General features: G+C 39.7%; 1 protein-coding gene across 1 annotated transcript in view; it reads left to right on the top strand.

Moving 5' to 3' along the window:
- bsna (bassoon presynaptic cytomatrix protein a) overlaps positions 1 to 22,640 on the top strand; it is a 98,653-nt gene that overhangs the window by 36,968 nt on the left and 39,045 nt on the right. Inside the window, exon 3 of the mRNA XM_086067108.1 lies at positions 1,889 to 3,802. Within this exon, the coding sequence (XP_085923234.1) occupies positions 1,889 to 3,802 (1,914 nt within the window). The remainder of the gene's footprint in view (positions 1 to 1,888; positions 3,803 to 22,640) is intronic.

Raw genomic sequence — 22,640 nt, 5'->3', positions numbered from 1 at the left:
ATGCACCCTGATAAACAAATGTATTAGCCATCATTCAATGTCAAATTTATGCAACAGCCGCCCGAACTGCACAACCAAAATAATTTTCACGTTTCTGTAATGTTTGATATACCAGGATGTAGAAGCTCATGTAAGCCAATCCTGAAAGCTAAAATAGAGTGATTGAAGTGTTATAGTAAAAGTAAAATAGAAGACATACTAATGCAAATTATTATTGCTTGATTAAGACTTGTGTGGTTGAATGTAAAGCATGATTACTACCTCAAATCTGTGTATAAATCTGTGAATTCAGTTTGAAATTGCTCACCCTTATTCAAATGTCAAGATATCACTGAAATTAAAAGATTAAAAGAATTAAAGTGCTTCATGATGGTGGATTGATATTTTTTCTTGTTTTTAACAGATGGTCCAATCAGTAGAGTTCTGTTGTTTTTCCCCCCCGCATTTGCATTAATTTCCAACTTAACATGAGTTGATCTGTGAGTCTGACTGAGAGCTGTTTCTGATCTTTGAGTCACCCCACTTTGCTATAAGATTAGACACAATTCTCAGACTGATGCAGTGCAGTTCTACGCCACTATAAACTTCAACTACAATATTAAGCATATTAGTAAATTACTGTAATTTGAGCATTATTATTTTTGTAAATTTATTATTATTTTTATGTAACACAAGTACTGGATAGAAAAACTGCAGTGATCATAATCTAACGTAGGCCCTAGATACTGTAAATTCCATATCATCCTTTCAATGTGGAGGATCGTGTTGAAGCAACACTGTGGAGGAGATTCAGCAGTGTAGAGGAGGGTGGGTGTAAGAGTGCTGTACGTTTGCGCACTGCATTGTGGGAACGAAAGGGGATGGGAGCAATGTGGAGAGATTTACAGTGCTGTGCTCAAGCTGCAGAGATGCTAAAATAGCAGTCTTTATAGTAGCTGAGTGTTAGCGGTTGATGCAAAGCTGCGAAGACAGACGGAACACGAGCAGGTCGGCATACTCCATATAAGACGTTTTTTTCACGGGAGGTTTTTCAAGTCAGAAGGAATGAGCAAGGGGAAACATGTCTTTAATTAAGCATCAGCTGTCATCTGGACGAAGAGGAGAAGTGATGTTGAGGGATGATGAAGGGTGAGGCTCATTTCATGATCGTTCTCGTCATATATCTGTTTGGGTCTCGTTTATGACTACCTGTGTGCGTGCGTGTGTGCGTGTGTGTGTGACACTAAAAATCTTCTCAATTTACAGCAATCTCTCTCACCTATGGCAAATCTCAGCTTCTAATTCTGGTCATAAAAGGTGGTGCTCATTATGAGAAGCTGTCCAAATATACTCCCTCACTCATTGACTACAGCAGTGAATTAATACAGTATCAATGTGGTTTATATTAAAAAGGAAGGTGTGTTTTGTGTTAGAATCTGCTGTGAGAGTAATAATCATATGATAAGTCATGTGATGTTTTATATATTTCTTGTCCTCCTTTGGAGACACCCAGTGACCATACCTCTTATAACATACAGGCTGGTTGTGAAATGACCACTGCCTTTGGTTAGACTGTGGCGAATATAATTACTTGTAATTAATTATAGAGTAATTATAAACTGGATTTCACTGTGTAAGCAGCAGGAAACTGGTGTACTAATTGCATCAAACTAGGAGCTTAAGTTTTCAAGTACCTGTAATTGATTCATAAACACAACATGACTAAACATGACTAAACCTTCAATTGCTTTGTGCACATAGCACCCACATTTAATAGAAAATGGTATATCCAGTGCAGCACGTATACCATGCCAAAGTATGTTTTTATATTTTACCATATCAGCTCCTTTAAGCAGTAAAAACAAACCATTCAAAAGTTTAAATATCCTTTTTTATATCTTGTTTGCAGGTCCAGGAATGGCTATGTCTTAACTGTCAGATGCAGAGGGCTCTTGGCATTGACATGACCACACCTCGTTCTAAGAGTCAACAACAGATCCACTCGCCGTCCCATCAAGCGAAACCTCTCGTCCAGCCTCAGCAGGCTGCACCTCAGCCAACACAGCCGACGACTGCAGCACAGCCCAAACCATTGGCACAGAGCCAGCCCACCCAGCAACAGCAGCAGCAACAGCCGCAGACTCAACTCTATGGCCAGAATCAGCCCTACTCTCAGTCACAGCCATATCCGCAGTCCCAAGCATACCCCCAGTCACAGACATATTCCCAGTCACAGACATACCCGCCGTCCCAGGAGCATTCCCAGTCCCAACAGTATCCCCAGTCCCAACAGTATCCCGAGTCCCAGCAGTACCCCCAGCCTCAGCAGTACCCCCAATCCCAGCAGTATCCCCAGGCCCAGCCGCATCCTCAGTCCCAGCAGTATCCCCAGTCTCAGCAGTATCCCCAGTCCCAGCAGTACCAACATTCCCAGCAGCATTCGCAGTCTCAGCAATATCCCCAGTCTCAACAGTATCCCCAGGCCCAGCAGCAGCCTTACCAACAGTCCCATTCCGGACCCCAGGCTCCGCAGCAGCCTTACCAACAGTCCCATTCCGGACCCCAGGCTCCGCAGCAGCCTTACCAACAGTCCCATTCCGGACCCCAGGCTCAGCAGCAGCCTTACCCAGTGTCCCAGTTCGGACCCCAGGGCCAGCAGCAGCAGCAGCAGCAGCAGCAGCAGCAGCAGCCTTATTCACAGTCTCAGTCTGGACCCCAGGGTCAGCAATATCCCCAGACTCAACAATATCCACAGGCTCAGCAGCAGCCTTATCCACAGTCCCAGTCAGGGCCCCAGACACAGCCTCATAGTTCACAAGGCTTGCAAAGTCTCGTATCTTCCAGTGGCCCCCAGAGCCAGACAGGTCCCTCACATCAGGGTATGAGGTCTGACTCATATTCCCAAAAAGGTCCAAGAGCTGGTGGAGGTTCTGCTGGAGGCCCCAACCAACCTGGCGGTCCAAGGATCCCCCACCCTGGTGCTGTTCCCCTCCCTGGCTTGACAAAAGCACCCTCCCAACCTGATTTGGGTCGTGGCTCTCCCATGCACCAGTCTATGGCAAGGCACCATGACCACACCAGAAGTGCCGGCTCCTCTCCATCTCACAAGCCCCAGAGTCAGGCCCATCCTCCAGCCCAGGATGGACTGACCAAGCTATTTGGCTTTGGAGCTTCCTTGCTCAACCAAGCGAGTACCCTGATCAATGTAGACCCTTTGCCCACCTCATCCGCTCATCCCAGCCCCGCACGAGTCAAAGTGGTGTTCAGTAATGCGTCTCCTGACAACAAGCAACCACAACAAGGGTTCTCAGGTGCCAAACCATTTAGCATGGGGGGTTCTCACGGTCCAACTCCAATGGGCGGTCCTCATGTGCCGGGCCAAATGGGTGGCCCCCATGCCCCAAACCAAATGGGTGGCCCTCACGCACCAAACCAAACGGGCAGCGCCCATGCACCAAGCCAAGTGGGGGGTCCGCATGCACCGAGCCAGGTGCTAGGGCCGCATGCACCAAAGCAGCAGCAGCCTATACCCCAACAACAAGGAATGCTACAACAGCAGTCGCCCTCCCTTCAACAAAAAGATCCACAGCAACCTCAAGGGCAGCAGCACCGCCAAATGCCATCACATGTGCAGAAGGTGGAGCCAAAGCAGGAGCCTGTGACCGCAGCTCCGGAGCCGGTGAAGCCCAAAGTGAAATGTCCTCTGTGTAAAACAGAGCTGAACATGGACAGCTCCGACCCACCCAACTACAACTCGTGTACGCAGTGCCACACTCAGGTGTGCAACCTGTGCGGCTTCAACCCGACACCACATCTGGTTGAGGTAAGGACAGCGACACGTGAATGCAATACAGCCTGATCAAAATATCTCACACACAGAAATAAATCCAGGTCTATCAAAACATGTGTAAGGTAACAAGGAAATGGGGAAGTAGCCAAGAAAGAAAAAGACTACTAAAGAAAGGTTACATTCATTAAGAAAATGAAAGGCAGAAGGGTGCACTCTCAAGTGCGCTATCATCACCAGATGGAAAAAAATACTCCAAATTGAGAGAGGAAGCGTGTAACTCGTGCAGACAGGCAGACTGAAAACAACTCGTTTGCTTTGAGGCGGCATGATGCCTTCAAGGTCTTCGGGGAATACAGTTGGTCGTGCTACTGTACTGTGTTACTGCCTAGAGATAGACCTAAAGATAATGCATGTGGTTATATTTAGCTACTACTGCTGGCTGCTAATGTTATTTAGACAGAGACATTTTTTTTATCTGTGTGTGCTTGTGTTTGTGTGTGTAGTTGGAGAACTCAATAGGGGAGACAGACATTTGTCAGTCATCTTTAAAATTAAATTATGCTACTCCATCAGGGGTGTGCAAACTTGGTCCTCAAGGGCCGGAGTCCTGCAAGTTTTCCTTTCTCCAACACACCTGATTCATATGATTATCTCATCAGTTAGCTCTCCAGTTAGCCTGATAATATCCTGTTCATTGGAATCAACTGTGTTGGAGTAGGACAACATCCAAAACCTGCAGGACTCCGGCCCTCGAGGGTTGAGTTTGCCCACCCCTGCTCTGTATGATAGAAGAAGTACAATATAACAGGCAATCTTGGGACGGCAAAATTGGGGGGGGGAAGCTGAGGGGGAAGCTGAGGGGGTCGGTGGGACGGACGAGACAATGATCACGTGCCGAATCCTGGTGCTGCCAACATCTGCCGAATACTATTCGTTGTTCGGGGTTAGGGTTAATGTTGCCGGGGAAGGGAGTCGGGCCCGGCAACATGTGGCCGTTCGGGAGACACCCAAAATAACTGATGGCCAGTCCGCCCGATTCAAAAAATAAATGGCAGATGTAAAAAAAAAAAACATACTTACAGTAGCTTGCTGTTCACAATATCTGGCATAGTTAAAAATGGTAACATTCGAAAATGACGGTGCAGATGTCTGGCGGTTTGCAAAAGACAAGAACACTATGTGACAGAGAAACATGAAGGGTTGCACTTGATTTCTCAATAATTCATGTCAGTTTTGAAATATAAATAGTGGGAAAGATTAAATATGTAAAAGGCGGTGGTGTATCCTGAAACAGCAAAGTGAAGAGTCACCGGGTTTACTGCCTTTCGTTTGGCTGGTTTTTAGACCTTACTTCTGACTTAAGAGTGTTTTTAGCAGTTTTATGCAAAAAATAAATAAATAAAAACTTCCGCTAACTTTATGCAGGAGTGTGTGAGCCTAGGAAGAACCCAGAATTGACTTGAATTTTGTAAACAAAGACATTTTTTTCATTTTCCAGTAAATAATGCATGCATCTTAATGGCACAATTCAGCGCAATCGTAGAAGTTGTAGACATGTCAATGGAAAGGCGACTATAAATGATGACACACGTGCACGCACGCATGTGCATGCGCACACATACGCTGCATAAGCAGGCATTGGTGACTGACTGACTGAATGAGGCCAGTTTATGGACCAGTCTGTCAGTCCAGCTTTCACAGCTGTTACTGGTGCCGTCTTACCAATTATTACTGCACCAGCTCCACCTGGATGTATTCTCAATGCATTTATGTGACATTATATCATCTTATCGTTTGTGTGTGGTTGCTCAAATAAATGGAGGAAAATGCGGGGGCCTGTGGAAGAGTCCTGCATGGGTCAAATTCTCGAGGTCTGGCACTGATTTTACCTGCCGATTATCAATAGTGCACCTGCCACGCTCAAACCTGCACATTTGGCCCATTAGCACCTTTAAAGAGTTACCACTGGCCATGAATCAAACAAAAGACAAGCTTTTTCGTGTCCCATATTTGTAGATCTAAACTAGCGCTCACTGAATTTGCACTCGTGCACAGGGTCGTTCGTCTTCCTTATTCTAAACCAATCACCAGCCAGTGTCTTAGACATGCCTACAGTAGCTTTAGGGACCATTGAAATTTTAAACCACGCATCAACAATATGAGTGACCATACAATAAATAATCTATTAAACCTCTCCTGCAAACATCAACAAAGTAATGGGATGTTTTCTGCTTTTTGGCAATGCTTTGTGATCTTGGAAAGACACATTTATGTGTAATATATTTATATATATATGTTATAAAGTTAAGGCTATTCCTTTCCTATGCTGCAGTTATGGCCTTCCATCTTGGAATTTCTTTGCACTTATAATATGGCTGACAAGTAGTAAATAGTGGCAGTATTTGCAAGCGTCCAACTGATGTGCAGCTTAGACATGGATGGGTACAAATTAAACGCACTTTCTAAAAAAAAAGTTGCGAGAATTAACAAAAAACAGAAAGCACTGTTTTTATATACAGCATAGGTAAATCGATCAAGTATGAATGACGTGAATTACGCTCCTGCATTTAGAAAGAAACCAGAACAACAACAAAAAACTACAGCAGGAACCCGGTCCTAATGGACCAACGCTACGCTCCACTACTTGAGGACATCTCGCTACAATTAATAATACAACAACTCCACATCCTTTCCTTTCCTTCCTTGCTTCTCAACTTAACTCAACTTTATTCGTAGAGTACTTTGGGGAAAAAGCAACCACTACTTCAACAAAGGGCTGTACATAATCATCAACATAAAAAAATAACACAACAACAACAATAATCATGAGTATTCGGCAAGGAGTCGAGACTCAAAAACAGGGCATCGCCACGGCAACAGTGTGCAACAAAATAAAAACTTTTCATCTTAAACATATGTTTAGATGAAACACCTAAAGTTTGAAGACGATCAGATCAATTATGTGGGGGAGGCCGGGGTGGCACGTACCCCTGCTCAAATGAGATTGGACTAAATGATTAACATAACACGGCACCGTCTTGCCAGTGCAGTCCCCCATTTTTTTTCAATCAGATGCCTACTAATTGCTATGCCCTTCCTGCACAGTAGGTGGCGCTATGTACCACAATATGTTGTAATCCACCTCAATAAGAGTCTGGAGAAGAAGAATCTCCCATCAAGACACTTCAGATCAGTGCATCAAGATGACACGTTTTTGGCAATGTCATGTTGATTTCCCCGTGAGATGTAAGTGACTGTTTAAAATATTTTATATTCAGATAGATTGTTTTGAACGGATATCAAAAAGTTAAAGTTGTTTTGCACAAGCTAAAAAATAAATCCATGAGCTAAATGACAAAGGAAGACGTGAAACAGGAAATAGAAGTACGGAGCGGCCTTCCAAATTAAAAGCATTCATTTCAAAATAAGAGATTTAAACATCACACACAAAACAGCTTGAAGAATACAGCTTAGCATTACTCACTTACCATATATGCCCTAACGTTTTTAGTCTAGAAGGGGGGGGGGGGGGGGGGGTTAATAGCAAGATTTAATAACATTATTATTAAATAATAACATTAGTAACATTATGTGGTTGTAAATAAAGTGCTAGGAGTAACAAATTTCTTCTTTTTTTTTCACAAGGTGTGGAAAATTAAACAAGAAAATATGACTTGTTCCGTAAACAAAACAAATTTCACATTTCAAACAAATTGCAAATTTCATTCATGTTAAACACTGTTAATTGTTAATTGTTCGAATATTGTACATTTTGTCCAGCACATTATGGGCAAAAATCCATGCATTTCCTGAACCGCTTACATGTGCTATAATATGTACTTAAATATATTTCAACATTTAGAGACTCCGTTTGAAAAAAATTGTTTATAAAACAAAAGTATTTGGCATAATCATTGGATACGCATACTAAGTATCCTTGGCCCCTCCCTGGCCACCACATTTATAAAAGTCTGGCTCCGCCACTGTCTGTAGGAGGAGTTGATGAAAATATGACCTCTATAAAAGACCACAAATGTCACGCAATTCTCAAAAAAAAAAAAAAATGTTGGACTTTCTGTTAGGTTTAGCATATGGATATAAAATATTTTTTTGTAGGTTTTGGACTGTTACATATGCCTGGACATTTTCTGAGATATAAGTTACACTTTCAACCAGGGGTGCTTTGTGAAAAATTTATAAGGTACACTACTGAGCCATTTTTAAGATACTGCACGATAACCCTCTAAAATATAAATGTTTTTGCAAGGCCTCACGTGTACAAAATGTCACAAGTTTTCACTTTGACCCTCAAAAACAGCATAATCTTTCTTTGCAAACAGCTACAGCGTGCGGCAAAATAAAATACTTTTCAATAACTTCTCATTTTAATCATGTTCAGTTGAAACAACCAAAACAATCAGATAAATACTGAAGAGTTTGTGGAAATCTATAAAAGACCAAAAAATGGTGAGGAATTTTAAAAAGTATTCAAAATGAAAAATCTATTTGATTTGGGAAAGGCAGGTGTGCGCGCGATCAGTTTCTGCAGAGACCTGACACTGGGAGACGGAGGCAGGGTCGCACTTTTGTAGCGCCTAAAGGCTTACCTGTCATGCAGGTTATGTGCTACCGTTCAAGGTGACCTAACGTTTTTCTTTTAATTCTTTTTGAAGACCTGAGACTGATAGAGAGTTGAGGCTGATAGAGGCTGTAGTGTGCAAAATATATAATAATAAAAACACACCCGTTGGTTTACATTTGGATCTTTTTTTTTTTAAACGTGTTTGAATAGAAATTTAAGTACAGTACATCAAAAAATATTTTTTCCCTAATTTTGTTACGCCCCCTGGAGGTCACTGCATCTTTACCTTTTGCCTAAATAGCCAAATGGGATTCAAACTAGCAATTTTCCGTCTTTTGCTGTAACTCTTCTTCACTTAATGTGTCTCTTTGCTGTATTTTCCTTTTATTCTAATTTTCACACATTACCTCTTTTCTACTGTCCATTTTTATCTCATTCACTGCCATAGACGGCTATAGATGTCAAAAATTCATTTGAACTATTTCTATTAGTTTAACATTTTTTTCCACTTTTGCTAACAAGAGTATGAAAACCTAGATTTTTTTATTGTACATTCAGAACAGATATAACATTTGTGATTAATCGTTAGTTAACTAGTGGAGTCATGTGATTAATTACAATTAAGAAAATCACCTGACGCCCCTAATTTTAAATAAAGTAATAAAAAATAAGGGGCGTCAGACGATTAAAATTTGCATTCTTCAATAGTTGACTTACGATTCATCACAAATTTTATATCTGTTATAAATGTACAATAAAAAAAAAATCCTAGGTTTTCATAAAAAAAATATGAAAAAAAAGTTAAACTAATAGAAAAAGTTCACATACATTTTTTGACGTCTATAGTCGTCAATGGCAGTGAATGAGTTAATTTCACATCTTTTACAAAAATAATCCCAGTCTTTCTTTTAGTTGTTGCTTTATTCGCTGCCATTTTACTCATCACAATCCCTTTTCCTACTAAGACTTTATACAATAGGCACTTGAAAGCTTGGAGGTTTGTTTGTTTCATGGGAGGTCATCACAATCTCAGACCAGTGACACAACAAAGACCGAACACACTAGTGGTGATTTCAGATAAAACATAAATAAATAATTGAATGTTGCAATTGCACTCTCAGATCTGTTGCACTATATATAAATTCAAATATTTAGCATGCGGATGACGTCAGAAATTGCGTGCTTAGCCGACGTTTCAGACCAGCTTCTGCAGATGACGTGTACATGAGGTGTGGGGGAGGTGGGGGGAGGTGCATTTAATTTATGTAACTTCAGTGCTACTGAGTGTAAAATGTCATTTCAACTGTTCAAATGAGACACAAGACTGGTTAAGATAAGCATTATTTTCATATTTTAAAAATTCAGTGATTTTTAAAAAATAAGTTAACCCTTGAAAGTACGTTTAACTATTTTACTATGTTTCCATTTCTATCTGTGAATTCTGATCCCTCTAAAGTTACACTGTCATTCTCCTCCACTTCCTCCTTTTACTGTTCAACTACTATTTCACTTCTGTTCTTCTTATGTGCCACCATGTCTCAAGGACATTTTAAATTAAGAAACAACAAATCCCGCTCACAAGTCTTTCCAAACTCAACGCTTTTCTCTTAAGATCAATACATGCAAATCATGTACTTTTTGAATCCACGAGCAACTGTACTTTAGTCTATCAGAGCAGGAAACATGCCAACAGCTCTAATGGTAAACATAGTTCACGATCGCTGAAGGGCCATAATGCACTTATTATGAATGCAATGTGTGATGGCGAGTGTGTGCGTGCAGTACCTCGAAGATGTCTACTTTCAATGTCCCACTATTTTCCCATTTCCCACTCTCCTCGTCATTTTGACTTTAAGTGGGTCACAGAGGAGAGATGCCCTGGGCTATGTAGATGATTAAATGTGTGCACGCACGCGCGTACACACACACACACACACACCCCCCACACACACACACAGAAGTTTTGTTTTACTATCTTTGTAGGGCCATCTCATTGACGTAATGCATTTTCTAGCCCCTTCCCCTAACCCCAACCATCAAAATTGATTGCCTACCCCCATTCCTTACCCTAAACACAACCATAACCCAATTCAAACCTAAACTCTAAAACCAAGTCTTGACCCTCAAAAAGAGGTCTAAACTTGTGGGGCCCAGCAAAATGGCCCCACATGGACGGGTGGGCCCCACAACTCTGTGAAATCCTGAAATGTTGGCCCCACTATGTCACAAAAACAAGACCACACACACACACACACACACACACACACACACACACACACACACACACACACACACATACACACACACACAGAAATGGCAGAAGAACACCATGTGTGTTTCTGAGACAGTTGAATCCTAAAGGTGAAGAGATGATGCTGCTGAGGAATGTAGGGAATTCCCTCAATGGCAATGGGACTTCGGAGGTAAAACAACACAGTCTTCTCTCTCTCTCTCTCTCTCTCTTTCTCTCTCTTTTATTTTTTAAACGCTGCAGCTGTTGAGTAGCTATGACTTCATCCAATAAATGCTCATTCAGAATGCTTAATTAATCTCTTGTTTATTGGCTGCAAACTAACAGAATCCTGAAATTGCAACCGCAAAATCTGAGGGAAGAGCATTAGGTGACCCAAACTAGGTAAGCCTGAAGCCATAATGGATAATGAGCAGGCTCAAAAAAAGGACTAAAACAACGTTTATTTAGTGGAGGTAAGACGAATTAATTCAGAAGGATGTTGATTTTGCCATTCAGCAAACAGCAGGTATTGGGAGATTAGCCATTTCCTTCCATTGATACGTTCAAGTAGCAGTTTGTGGTTTCGGCTCAAGACGAGTGAATATAAATGAGAACCAATCAGAAATATGCGACATGGGTGAAACGAGAAACGAGAAACTGACGAGACTAATCATTCTCATTCATCACATTCACGTCCAATGCGAAGATACAACGTGTTTAAATTGAACACAAAATAGGTAAGCAGTGTTCCCTCGCTATAACGCGGTTCACTTTTCACTTTTTTTGTGTGCAATTTTGCATGCATTTTTTTTTTTACAGTAATGTACCTACCTTTACAAAATTTAGGAAGGTGTGAACATTTAGAATGTTTAAACAAGAAAAAAAAGTGAGAAAATGTAAACGACTCGATGAGAAAAGTATCAACTGTGTCGTGAGGGGTTTTAGAGCCTTACAACATTTATAATAAATGCAAAACATAAAGCTAACTACTTCGCGGATTTCATTTATTGCGGGTATTTTTTGGAACCTAACCCCAGCGAAAAACGAGGGAACACTGCAATATTCTTTTGAGTTGGGTCTGGAATAATTAAGATTTCATTTTTTAAATGTAATTATTAAATAAATAAATAAATCATCACAACATTTAAATTAGTGTGTTCATTTACATAAACATTATTTATTACATGTTATTTTGTATCAAAGATTTTCGATACATTTACAGTATTTTGATTAGTAATTTATTGATTTTTAATTGAAAATGAATGCGGACTGATGAATGAAAACACATTTACAGTATGTGGTATGAATAGAATTCTAACCTTAAACAGATTCCCCGGCTGCGCCTAAGAGCAAATGCCAAATCAACTGTTTACTCCCACCACTAAATTTAAAGTCATTTTCACCAATCATAAGCCTGAAGAAAAGTCATTTCCGGAGAAAACACGAGATGGCAACGAAAGGGAAACGAATCAAATGTGATTCAACGAGCATGGCCTTCCTCACGTTTGCTACAAGCTGAGTTTGAAAGTAAACACGACATGCTATGCAAAACGTTCAAATTTCGTGTATACAAAATAATAGGTAGCTCTTCGGATCATCAAATCTGGCTAAATAATTCCTTTCATGAGCTTCCTATGACAAAAAAAATGTCTCTTGAAACATTCAGATTTTTGTGAAATTGTTTGTGACGTGATATGCACTCTACATCGGTGACTTGGTAGTTACCTGGTTAGGCTTTCAAGCGACAGTTGAAATACATAATTATCATGTCAAAGTCAAAACCTAAACAGAAATGGAGTAAGCATTTGCGCGGACATTTTGGGTGGCAGATGTTCAAGTCCAAAAAATGGCATCCATTGATAAAATTAAACACATTAGGAAAGTATATATATAACTCGTACCCTAGATATTTATTTTTGTCAACTCATTCACTGCCATTGACGGTTATAGAAGTCGAAGTTCCATTTGAACAAAGCTGGCAGTGAATGAGTATATGAGTAACACTTTGCCTACACGTTTTGTACTAATGAAATATGTGATTTCAAAGCCTTGTCCAGCTGCTTACTGGCTTTTCACGATTTAATTAAGAGAGAGAGAGAGAGAGAGAGAGAGAGAGAGAGAGAGAGAGAGAGAGAGAGAGATACTGACAGCTGTGGCAGCGGACGGACAGACAGACAAACAGCAGGCGGAGCATTTAAAAACTGTAGACATGGTCACTAGTTTTATTTCAGTTAAAAATCTTAATTGCTTTTGATATGAAAGCCTAAACATTTTCTCCTGTCATTCATTTATAAACAGTTGAGCTATATAAACAAGTGTCAGGTGACTAACATTAAAAACTAATATACATAGATAAAAAAAAAAATTCATTTATAGGAAATTATTATTTAGCTGTCTATTTGATTTAATTAGCATAATATGTGAACATTATGCCAGGCTCAAACTACACGACTTTTTTTTTGTCTTTCACGACAGTCATGCTGTCAGATGACCTGATAAATTCGCTCTGTGTCGTGGACCGGACGTGGAGTCACACACAAGTCTGAAAGCGACAAGACACCACCCGATCATGGCGTCAAGAGCACCGTGTCGGCACTGGTTGTCGGGGAGTCGGAAAAAAAAAGAAAAAAAGAGGCAGGACAGGGAGCGTTTGCGTGAATGGAGAGCTCTCCGCTCGGTAGTCTGAAATGTGATTTAGTAGGCAATTACTGTAGAATAAAATACAATTAATACAAGTAAGCCTATTGTATTTTAATTGATTACATGTGTCGGGGTAATGTAGCCTATTTTTTATGTATTTTTTATTCGTATTTGACTTTTTTTAGTACGGTGCTTTTAATACGTGCATTTCACTCCGAACCGTCCTTCGAGGGGAGAGAAAAACACAACACTCATAGCGAGAGCGGGTGGCATAGCCACCTGGCCCAACTTCTATAAAAATGTAGCTAAGCTACATGTCTGTCCCAAAGACATGATCGATCCTCACTATATATATTCCCATCCCTATTAATGCCCAAAATCATATACTCTCAAAACAAATATTAGAACGACAGTCAGAATATTTTTTGTACTCTACACGTCGCTTGTTGGGAAGGTGGCGCCATTACATAAAATCAAAAATAATGTACTTTTGATATTTTTAGAGTATGATTTGCGTAGGAGATCCTTGACAGCCGCCTCCACCTGCATGTTTTTTTCCCCCCCTGGAAGGAGAAGAACCTGCATGCAGTGCGAGTTAAATTATAATAATAGGCCTACTTGATGACGCCATATAGAGCATATGTTACTCATGTCTTTAAGCGCCGCAACGGGGTACTTTTTTGTTGTGGTTGCCCATGAAATATCCAGGGCAGAAAAAAAATAAAATAATTATAAAATAAAAAATTATTATTATTTTTTAAAATAAATAAATAAATAATGAGCTATATAACGTGCTGGTCAGTGTGTGATTGACGTTTCGCTCCCTCTCGCTATTGGTCAATGCTGCAGAACCAAAAGGACGACGACGTAGGTATGTCACATTGTGCAACACGACGAGCAAAAAAATCGGACATGCTAGACTTTGGTCGTGATGGTCGTGAATCGTCCCAGACAACAGCCGACCAATCGTTGAACGGGTCACATTACATGGGCAACGCTATACTTCAAGACAAACCAAAATCGTTTATGACATGCCCCGTTTGTCGGTAGGGCCAAAATCGGGCTATTTTCTTGTCGTCTGACCAAGGCATTAAACTACCCAAATTTGGTTTTTGACCTTCTCCTGATTGCCATTGAGCAAGACATCCATACAAATAACAAATACCATAAATAGTGATGTCATAAAAGTATTCCAAGAGATGGCGAACAATATATTCAAAGATGTTTTAAAACATTTTTTATTCAGAACAGCGTTCTAATAAGTTTTGAATTAGTCATTGATAGTTAACTCATTCACTGCCATTGACGGCTATAAACGTCAAAAATTCATTTGAACTATTTCTATTCGTTTAACATTTTCTCCCACTTTTGTTAACAAGAGTATGAAAACTTAAACATTTTTTATTGTACATTTAGAACAGATGTAAAATTTGTGATTAATCGTGAGTTAATTAATCACATGACTTCACTAGTCATGTGATTAATTACAGTTAAAAAATGTAATCGCCTCTTGCCTTTAATTTTTAATAATATATTTTTTAATGAATTTATGGCAGTAAATGAGTTAATAATGAGTTATACTATTTTTTTTAGGCTGAGTAGCTTTTAGGCTGCAAGCATTTTCAGGCCAATAGTTACGTAGTGTTTTCAGCCTTAATGTTAAGTAATGGGGTTCATTTTGTCCCATACAATGTCATTTGAAACATTTGAACTTTCAACTACCTTGTCAGCAGGTTAGGCAAAAAAATTCATGTTTAGGCGAAGTTCTCTATCTCTGAACGCAGCAGACATTTTATGGAGGCTGTGTGGGAAATGTAGCAGCTGGAGTGACTTCAAGCGCCTCCGTGCACCGCAGTGCTGTACTAAATTGTGCTTTTAAAAAAGAAAAAGGGACGGTGGTCTTTTGTGTCTCTGCCCCCACGCAGCCTCTTCCTGTCTCCCTGCGGGTGTTCATATCAAAAAGCGACACATTGATCTGTCTTTCTTCTTCTCAAAACGGAATTTGAAAGTCGGATGTATTAGTGAGTCATAACTGGAATTCTACGTGCGTGTGTCTAAAAGGGTCCACTCATGTCGTACATCATGCCACAAATAGGAATCCTGATCTTCGAAAGAAAGTGGTGACTCATAGCATTGAATGAAAATGGTTAATGACTCATGAAATCAACAACTTAAATGTCTAATCCTTTCTGGCGAGAAATGGAAGTTTAAAGTGGAATTGACATACCTCAGTTGTAGAATTGTAATTTCTCCATGCTGGAAGATCCCAATCCCAAATGAGTGTAGACCTACTCCTTGTAAATTTAAAAAATCCTGATATTCATGTTCAAACTGTAATCCGGTTCTGCTCCCACTTGCCTCAGATTAAGCCGACTGTAACAACACAAAGCACAAATATTGCCAAGTTTTCGCTCGTGTTCATACCAGACAGTCAAACCAACAAATAGTGATCAAAACAATACCCCTCCTGGGAAATGTAATATGAAAGAAGATGCATTTTCCCAATCTAAAACTGTTCCCAGCTGTCTTGATAACATGTCTGTAATATGCTTTTGTGAAAATACACAAAGAATCAAGAATTACAAGACACTTGCTGTTGTAAAAAATCGCTTGACCTGCTTGTACTACTTTGGTGTGTGAGGCTGTTATGGTCATAAGAAACACAGTTAGGGTACTGCTTTGCAAATGTGAATAGACTCTATAAACATGGAGGAAAAAAAACAGCTCTGAATGGACTCACACAGACAGTCTGACAATGCCAGGACGAATGTTTCCAGACCCCATCTGCCAATCACCTGTCAGATCCTTTCACACTGGCCAACACTGACACTGCTGACAGCTAGTAACTTGACACACTCACACACACACACACACTGCAAGAGGAAAGCATATGTTTATGCTGAGAAAACTAGCGCGCACAATTGTCATACACACACACTCACTGGTGACCAATTGTCTGTGGGAAACATGTTTTTCCAAGTCCCTTTACTAGTGATGGGAAAATGAAGCTTCATGAACCACTTCGTGATATCGATTTTTTTACTCCTCAAGAGTGCTCTTGAAACGTAATCAATTTCCATTGCACTTGCCTTTATCTTTAAACCAAGAGCGCCATCTAGAGGAGTAAAAATTTGCAAGTGGTTCATGAAGCTTCATTTTCCCATCACTACAGCCTTTCCCCTATTCCGTGATTCTCAAAGTGCGGTACGCTCGTCACAAGTAGTGCATGGGCTCCCTCTAGTGGTATGCAAAAGAATCACTGAATTAAATGTTGAAACTATTATTTTTGTGTGGCAATTTTTTTTTTAAGTCATATTATGTTTGTTAAGTGTCATTCAGTTGTGTTTAATTTTTAAACGGGAAGTCCCCCCATTAAATTTTTTTTTTAATTATTTTTATTATTATTATTATTAATATTTACAATAATACATTGTTATTATACTGTTTAAACTAACAGCATTAGGTTTTTTCAAAAACTGCTTTTTTTTAAAAAATCATTAATGGAGTAATCAAACTAATTATTTTTCCCATATTTGAAATACCGTTATCGTTACTGCAGGTTAAATGCGTTGCGTTACAATTGATTCAGATTTTACGAGTTGACTGTTGGTTGGGGAGAGATCCGTTACCGGTGTTGTGAGATCATGGAGTTAGATAGGAATGGACTAATTACTTTTATTTACACGACATTATGATAACATTTGTGGAATATGAGTTAAGCGGTAAAATCCACCCGTTTTTATTATGTCAGGGTGCTGCCATTTTGCCACTTGCTTTCGAATGAAAAGGACATCACAGTTGCTCAGGGCAAGTACTTTTTGAGGTGACACTTGGTGTAAACATTTTGACAGCAACCGCCGATTTTTGTGTGTGAAAAATGCCACCCATTTATTTCTTTGATCACTAAATTTGGCGGCAGCCGGCGGCCATGCAGGGAGACGAGATGGAAAGTGCAGGATTGAGAAACCAGTGAAATCAAGTGGATGACTCACACGATGACTTGACCGGGAGACACAGAGCGAATCTGATCAGGCGAGCTTAACAAATTAGGCAGTGAGTGAGCGGCAGAGAAAAGTTCAGAGGTCCGCCAGCGAGGGATCACTCATGAGAGCGAGAGAGATTAACTTGAGGGGTATACCCGGCTGGATCCATTTCCTGGGCCTTTGTTAAGCTTCCCGCTGCTGCTTATTTAGCGGATGATTCCTACTCATTCCTTGCTGGTTTACTACAACACTCCTAACTGTTGCTTTAGCTGCTTTGATGGTATGGTGATATGAATATTCTCAAATGATTAAATAGGAACTTCTTTTCTGCGAGTCATCATGCAAAATAAATATAATGGGCTCTCTTTTGAGACTGTTTTAAATTCTGCGCGGCACAACTCTACACCGAGGCGGGTTAGACCCAATGCTGGAAATTCCACAGACGAGCATAGGCTAGCGGATCTACGAGAGGGAGGACTGCGCAGCTTTGGGAGTGGTGAATTCAATCGTGGCCAATCAAAGCATCTTATTTCATTCCCTTCAATTGAGGCACACTAATTGCTACACCTGAAAAGGGCACCCTGTGCAATAGCTCTACTGCCCAATGGGATGGTTTAAAAAACATAATACAATGATGCAGAGAGTTTGCAATGTTCACAAATGTATGAACGGACTACATAACATGAGAGCATCCTTAGACGTGGTCTGAGCAGGCGTAAGGTTTAGATCGACTGTCAGCCACTAAATAGCCAGCCTGTAAGCTTGGCGGAGAGCGGTCTGCCAAATTGGCAAACACGTGCAGCAAGCCTTGGCGGCCAAATGCACTGTCTTCAAATATAGAGCCCAATGCGTGAACGATCAATAATCCATTAACTTAATATATGTCATATTGATATACATTTTTCGTCTTGGCAAAGGTTGGCACTTACTGAATGCCATTTTAATTTCAGAATGGGATCATCAATGATGATGATGTTGTTGACAAGTTGTCGAAATGGACATTTGACTTGTTCAATGCACTCTCGACCAATTGTAATATCCCCAAAAGACAAATGATTCATTTACAATTGACAAAGCGGCACTAAGTCCGACATGTTTCCCCCAAGGGTTCAATAAAGTCGCGGTTGATTTGACTGGACACGTTGTACCATTAGTGAACTGCTGGTAAGGTAACCATAGTAACAATGAGGAGTCCTGCCTATGTCTTGAATGCAAATTCATCTTGAGAGTAAAAGCACCCAAATCATTAGCGTCTCCATAATGAATATTTGAGCTTCCTGCGTTTCGCTATAGGTGGCAAAAGTGGCCAAAAAAACAAACATTTGAAAATCATTTGAAACATGCGACATCTCTGTAATAACAAGTATAGAAGCACGGTAGACTGACGAGAACTAAATAGTTCTATCATATGCACACACTTCTTTCCACAGTTATTCAGAGTGACAAATTGGAGCAGTAACGCTCTTTACAAACACCCTGAGAGAGCAAAAAGAAACCAAAAAGAGAGGAGGGGGATGGAGGAAGTGACTGATGATGCTGAGAGTCAGAAATAAGAAGGGGGAGGGGGGGGGGGGTGTAGTATTGCGCCGTCCATGATGCAGAGGGAGACCGTTGATGATAAGTTGAAATGACTTCAGATATTTGACTTTCATTAATTCATTCATTGGTGCATGTCTTCCAAATGAAGACAAATGTATTTCATTTAAGGATCCGGCTGGCATCGGAGGGAGCCATAAGCACATCAGGAAAGGATATATACACAGGGACAGACAAGTGATGACTATGCACGATCACGCAGACCGAAAAGGTTTGCCTCTCATTGGTGTTTTCCTGCCCTGTGGTGTGTGTTTGCGGAGAACTAGAAAAATCCAGCTGCAACCAGAAGCCCATGGGTTTGTATTCTACTGCTGTTCTCACCCTATCTCAGTAGCTCTCTCTCTCTCTCTCTCTCTTTTTTTTTCTCTCTCTCTGTTCAGATTTCACACTCAACTTAACACCTGCTTTTCATCACACACAGGACTTACATTGCCAATGAGATTGTTTCCTTCGTATATCTTCTATGAGCACTCGTTCAATTCCAAACTGCAGTCCGATGTAAGAAAAGGGCAGCTGTCCCCCTGCTGCTGAGATTTGGTAGCGCCGTCATTGTATTGCCTCTCTCCATGGTGCTGATTTGCGCTTACGTCAACGGAAAGTACTGCAAATCACATACAGTGCACTTGTTAAAAATCTTAAAAGATATGAAAACAAATATGTTGCATTCTATGTTTATGTTCTGTTTACAGCATGGTGTCATATTTTTCATAGTGTTTTATTTTTATTTTTTTATATTTTATTTAAGAGTTTTTCCTCCATGCAATAGAACAAAGACAAGAGAAAAAAATAAAACAAACACAAAATGAAAACAACAGCAAACAGGTGGATTGCCATCATATTCAAATATTTGCACACAAAGGGAAAACATATATATGTATATATATAAAAAAAAATATATATATATGTATAATATAATATAATATTTTTTTCCATAGTGTTTTAATTTTGTTTAGAAATTTTTATTTTATTCAAACTGTTTATTAGATTAATGAACATTTTTTTGAGGTTGGGCATTTTAATTTTGGCTCTGTCCTTCCTGTGTCGTGCCTCTCGATCTGACTTTGAACAGACATCAAATGTCTTTAAATGAATGAAATCTTGAGCATCAAGTGAGCTAACAACTCTAGCAGCAGCAAAGTGAAACCATCATCTTTGTTAGCAAGCCGTTTGCCGTCCGTCTAATGAAATAAACACAACACGGCCTGACTGTCAGCGTGTTTGTGCCGCAATTTTCAAACAGATGGAAGTGATGCGGCAGCGGAGCAGCGAAACAGAAATTTCTGAGAGAACATGAAAAGCGTATCGCAGCAGGAGTCGCGGCACCTGTCAAAGTGTGGCTTGAGCCTCATCCAGTATCCATTGTGAAGCGCTATATTTAGAGACATGGACACACTAATCCTAGTCCACAGCTCAAATGATCATATTCCTGTGTGTGCACGGGTTTCAATTTATTATTTTAATGCCGTCATGAGCAGAGCATTTCGTTGTGAAGAATTGTTAGCAATTTGTCCCAAAAGGCTTTTTTTTTAAGTGGAGAAAGCGAACAGACAGGAAGACTCATTATTTCAGTAGGCTGCTTAATTAGCACTGTTCAAGGATATATATTGTTATCAACCACTTTACAATAATATGACGCTTATGTCTTATTGTTACACCAGATGTTTATTTTATCACACTTTGTCTGCTACATTTATTTGCAGCAGGGGAAATACAATAGTTACAGACAGTGTCCGTTACACAAACAGCCATTTGGTTGTATTTGAACTCTATTTACATGCACATTTTGAGGAAATTGTTTCTCATTATTCTCAAAGTAGAGTCATTTTTATGGAAGTCAAACCAAGCCCAAGTACGTGTTTACTTTTTGACTAGCTTGACATAACCCACACACTTTTGAGACTCAATGGACTGCGTTATATTTTATTGTTGTTATTATAAAAACTTTTCATCTATAAAAAGCAGGTCTGATTTCTTTCTTTTTGTGCTTCTCACCCTTGAAAATAATTTCAACAAAGTTTTGCTTCCCCTGCAAACTAAAAATACTGACAGTTTATCACCAGTAGTAGAAAGCATTTGTTATATATTCCAGCCTTCTTGGATTCCACCGAGATTAGATTCCATCTCAAAATGACGGCGCTCCTGTGGGCACTAATCAATAAAGTGAGTGTTTAGCTGCAGTAAATCTCCAGTACGGTTGATGGTAGTTTCATTGCCCCAAAGGAGAGAGAATAAGTCAAGGGAAGTATATATACTCGTGCGGTCAACTACTCTATAGTGTCTTGCAGTTTAGGAATGTTTGTATGTTCGTCCATGTCCACAGTACTCCGTCATTATTTAATGTCACTGTTTCATTTTCTTCTTTTTCTTTTTCATCGTGCCCACTATTTTGTGTCCCGTCCCGCTTTCCTTCTTCATCTCGTTTCACCTTTGACCGCTCACATCATTTCCCAGCCGTGTTTTCACGAACCATGAATGATGTTCAATGTGACCGTATACACGCCGGTCCGCGGCCTCGGGGCAACTCGCTTGCGCATTTGCTGGTGCAGCTAAATCTCACCAACACCTTTTCTACGTTTGGATGATGAAAAAAGGCTGAGCAATGGTTTTGTCATTTTCACATACTAGTGGAAGTATTTCTGCTATGCCCTCAGGAAATAATCATATTTGCTCAATCTAAGGGCTGCCAAAGCAACCAAATTGACTGGATATGCTACTTGATATTATTATTTTTTTTAACATTATAATTATGATGGGATTTTATCATTTCATTTATACTCACTCTTGTCTTAAGCGTTGCTCGGGGCACACACGGAAATGTATAATCCGGGTGGATGGTGAAAGTGCCCACTTCACAGATACCTTTACATCATCCACCCGTGAAGATCTGCTTGCAGTTCTTTCAAAAATGTTTACTCTATGGGTATGTAAACTTTCAAGCACAACTACTATACTATACGAAACGATACAATATGATACTATATGATTAGAGGTGTCAGGCGATTATTATTATATTTTTATTGTAATTAATCACATGACTTCAATAGCTAACTCACAACGTTTTATATCTGTTCTAAATGTACAATAAAATGTACAATAAGAAGACTTTTGTTAACATAAAAGTGGAAAAATGTGAAACTAATAGAAATATGGCTGCATCTGTTTGTCATTGGTACAGTAATTTCATAGTAATTCATTAAATTGAGTTAAAATGATGTCCTGTATTGTAAAAAAAAAACAGTGTGATATTGATTTGTGTTTGGGGCCATTTTTCTGCCACGAAATGACATAATTACAATTTTTAAGACATTGGTGAGAGCTCAGTGCATTTTTCTTTTTCATATTAAGAGCTATCTAATCTTTAACATGAAGTAATTTGTGAAATTCTGCACATTTTTAAAATTGTAAAATACGGCATGACCCCAGTCTCCACAAATATATGCATTATTATTAAATTTATTACTGCTGGTTATATATTTCTGGACTAAAGTCTTAGAAAAACTTTCCGCTATCTTGGACTGTAGGATACCGTTCTCTCCAAACTTGTGTTTGCTAGGTGACTTAACAACAACTGACTTACCACATAAACAATTTCAATCTACACTTGTAGCCCTTACTATCGCAAAAAAAACAATTCTTGTTAACTGGAAAAATAAACAAACTCTGAATATCGACCAATGGTCTAACCTCCTCATAAATCACATTTTAATGGAAAAAATATCTGCCTCAAATAAAAAACAAATATCAAAATTTATAGAAGCCTTGGTCTACATATATAGAATATTTTAACCTTGCCCTTCTTGTCGTCTTCTTCCCCCGTCTCTTCCCCCTCCCCTGTCC

Source organism: Leptonotus elevatus, chromosome 2, assembly GCF_054856555.1.
Source record: "Leptonotus elevatus isolate MCC_2025b chromosome 2, RoL_Lele_1.0, whole genome shotgun sequence".
NCBI lineage: Eukaryota > Metazoa > Chordata > Actinopteri > Syngnathiformes > Syngnathidae > Leptonotus > Leptonotus elevatus.
The sequence above is the reverse complement of the archived record's forward strand: the minus strand, read 5'-3'. Positions and strand labels throughout refer to the sequence as shown.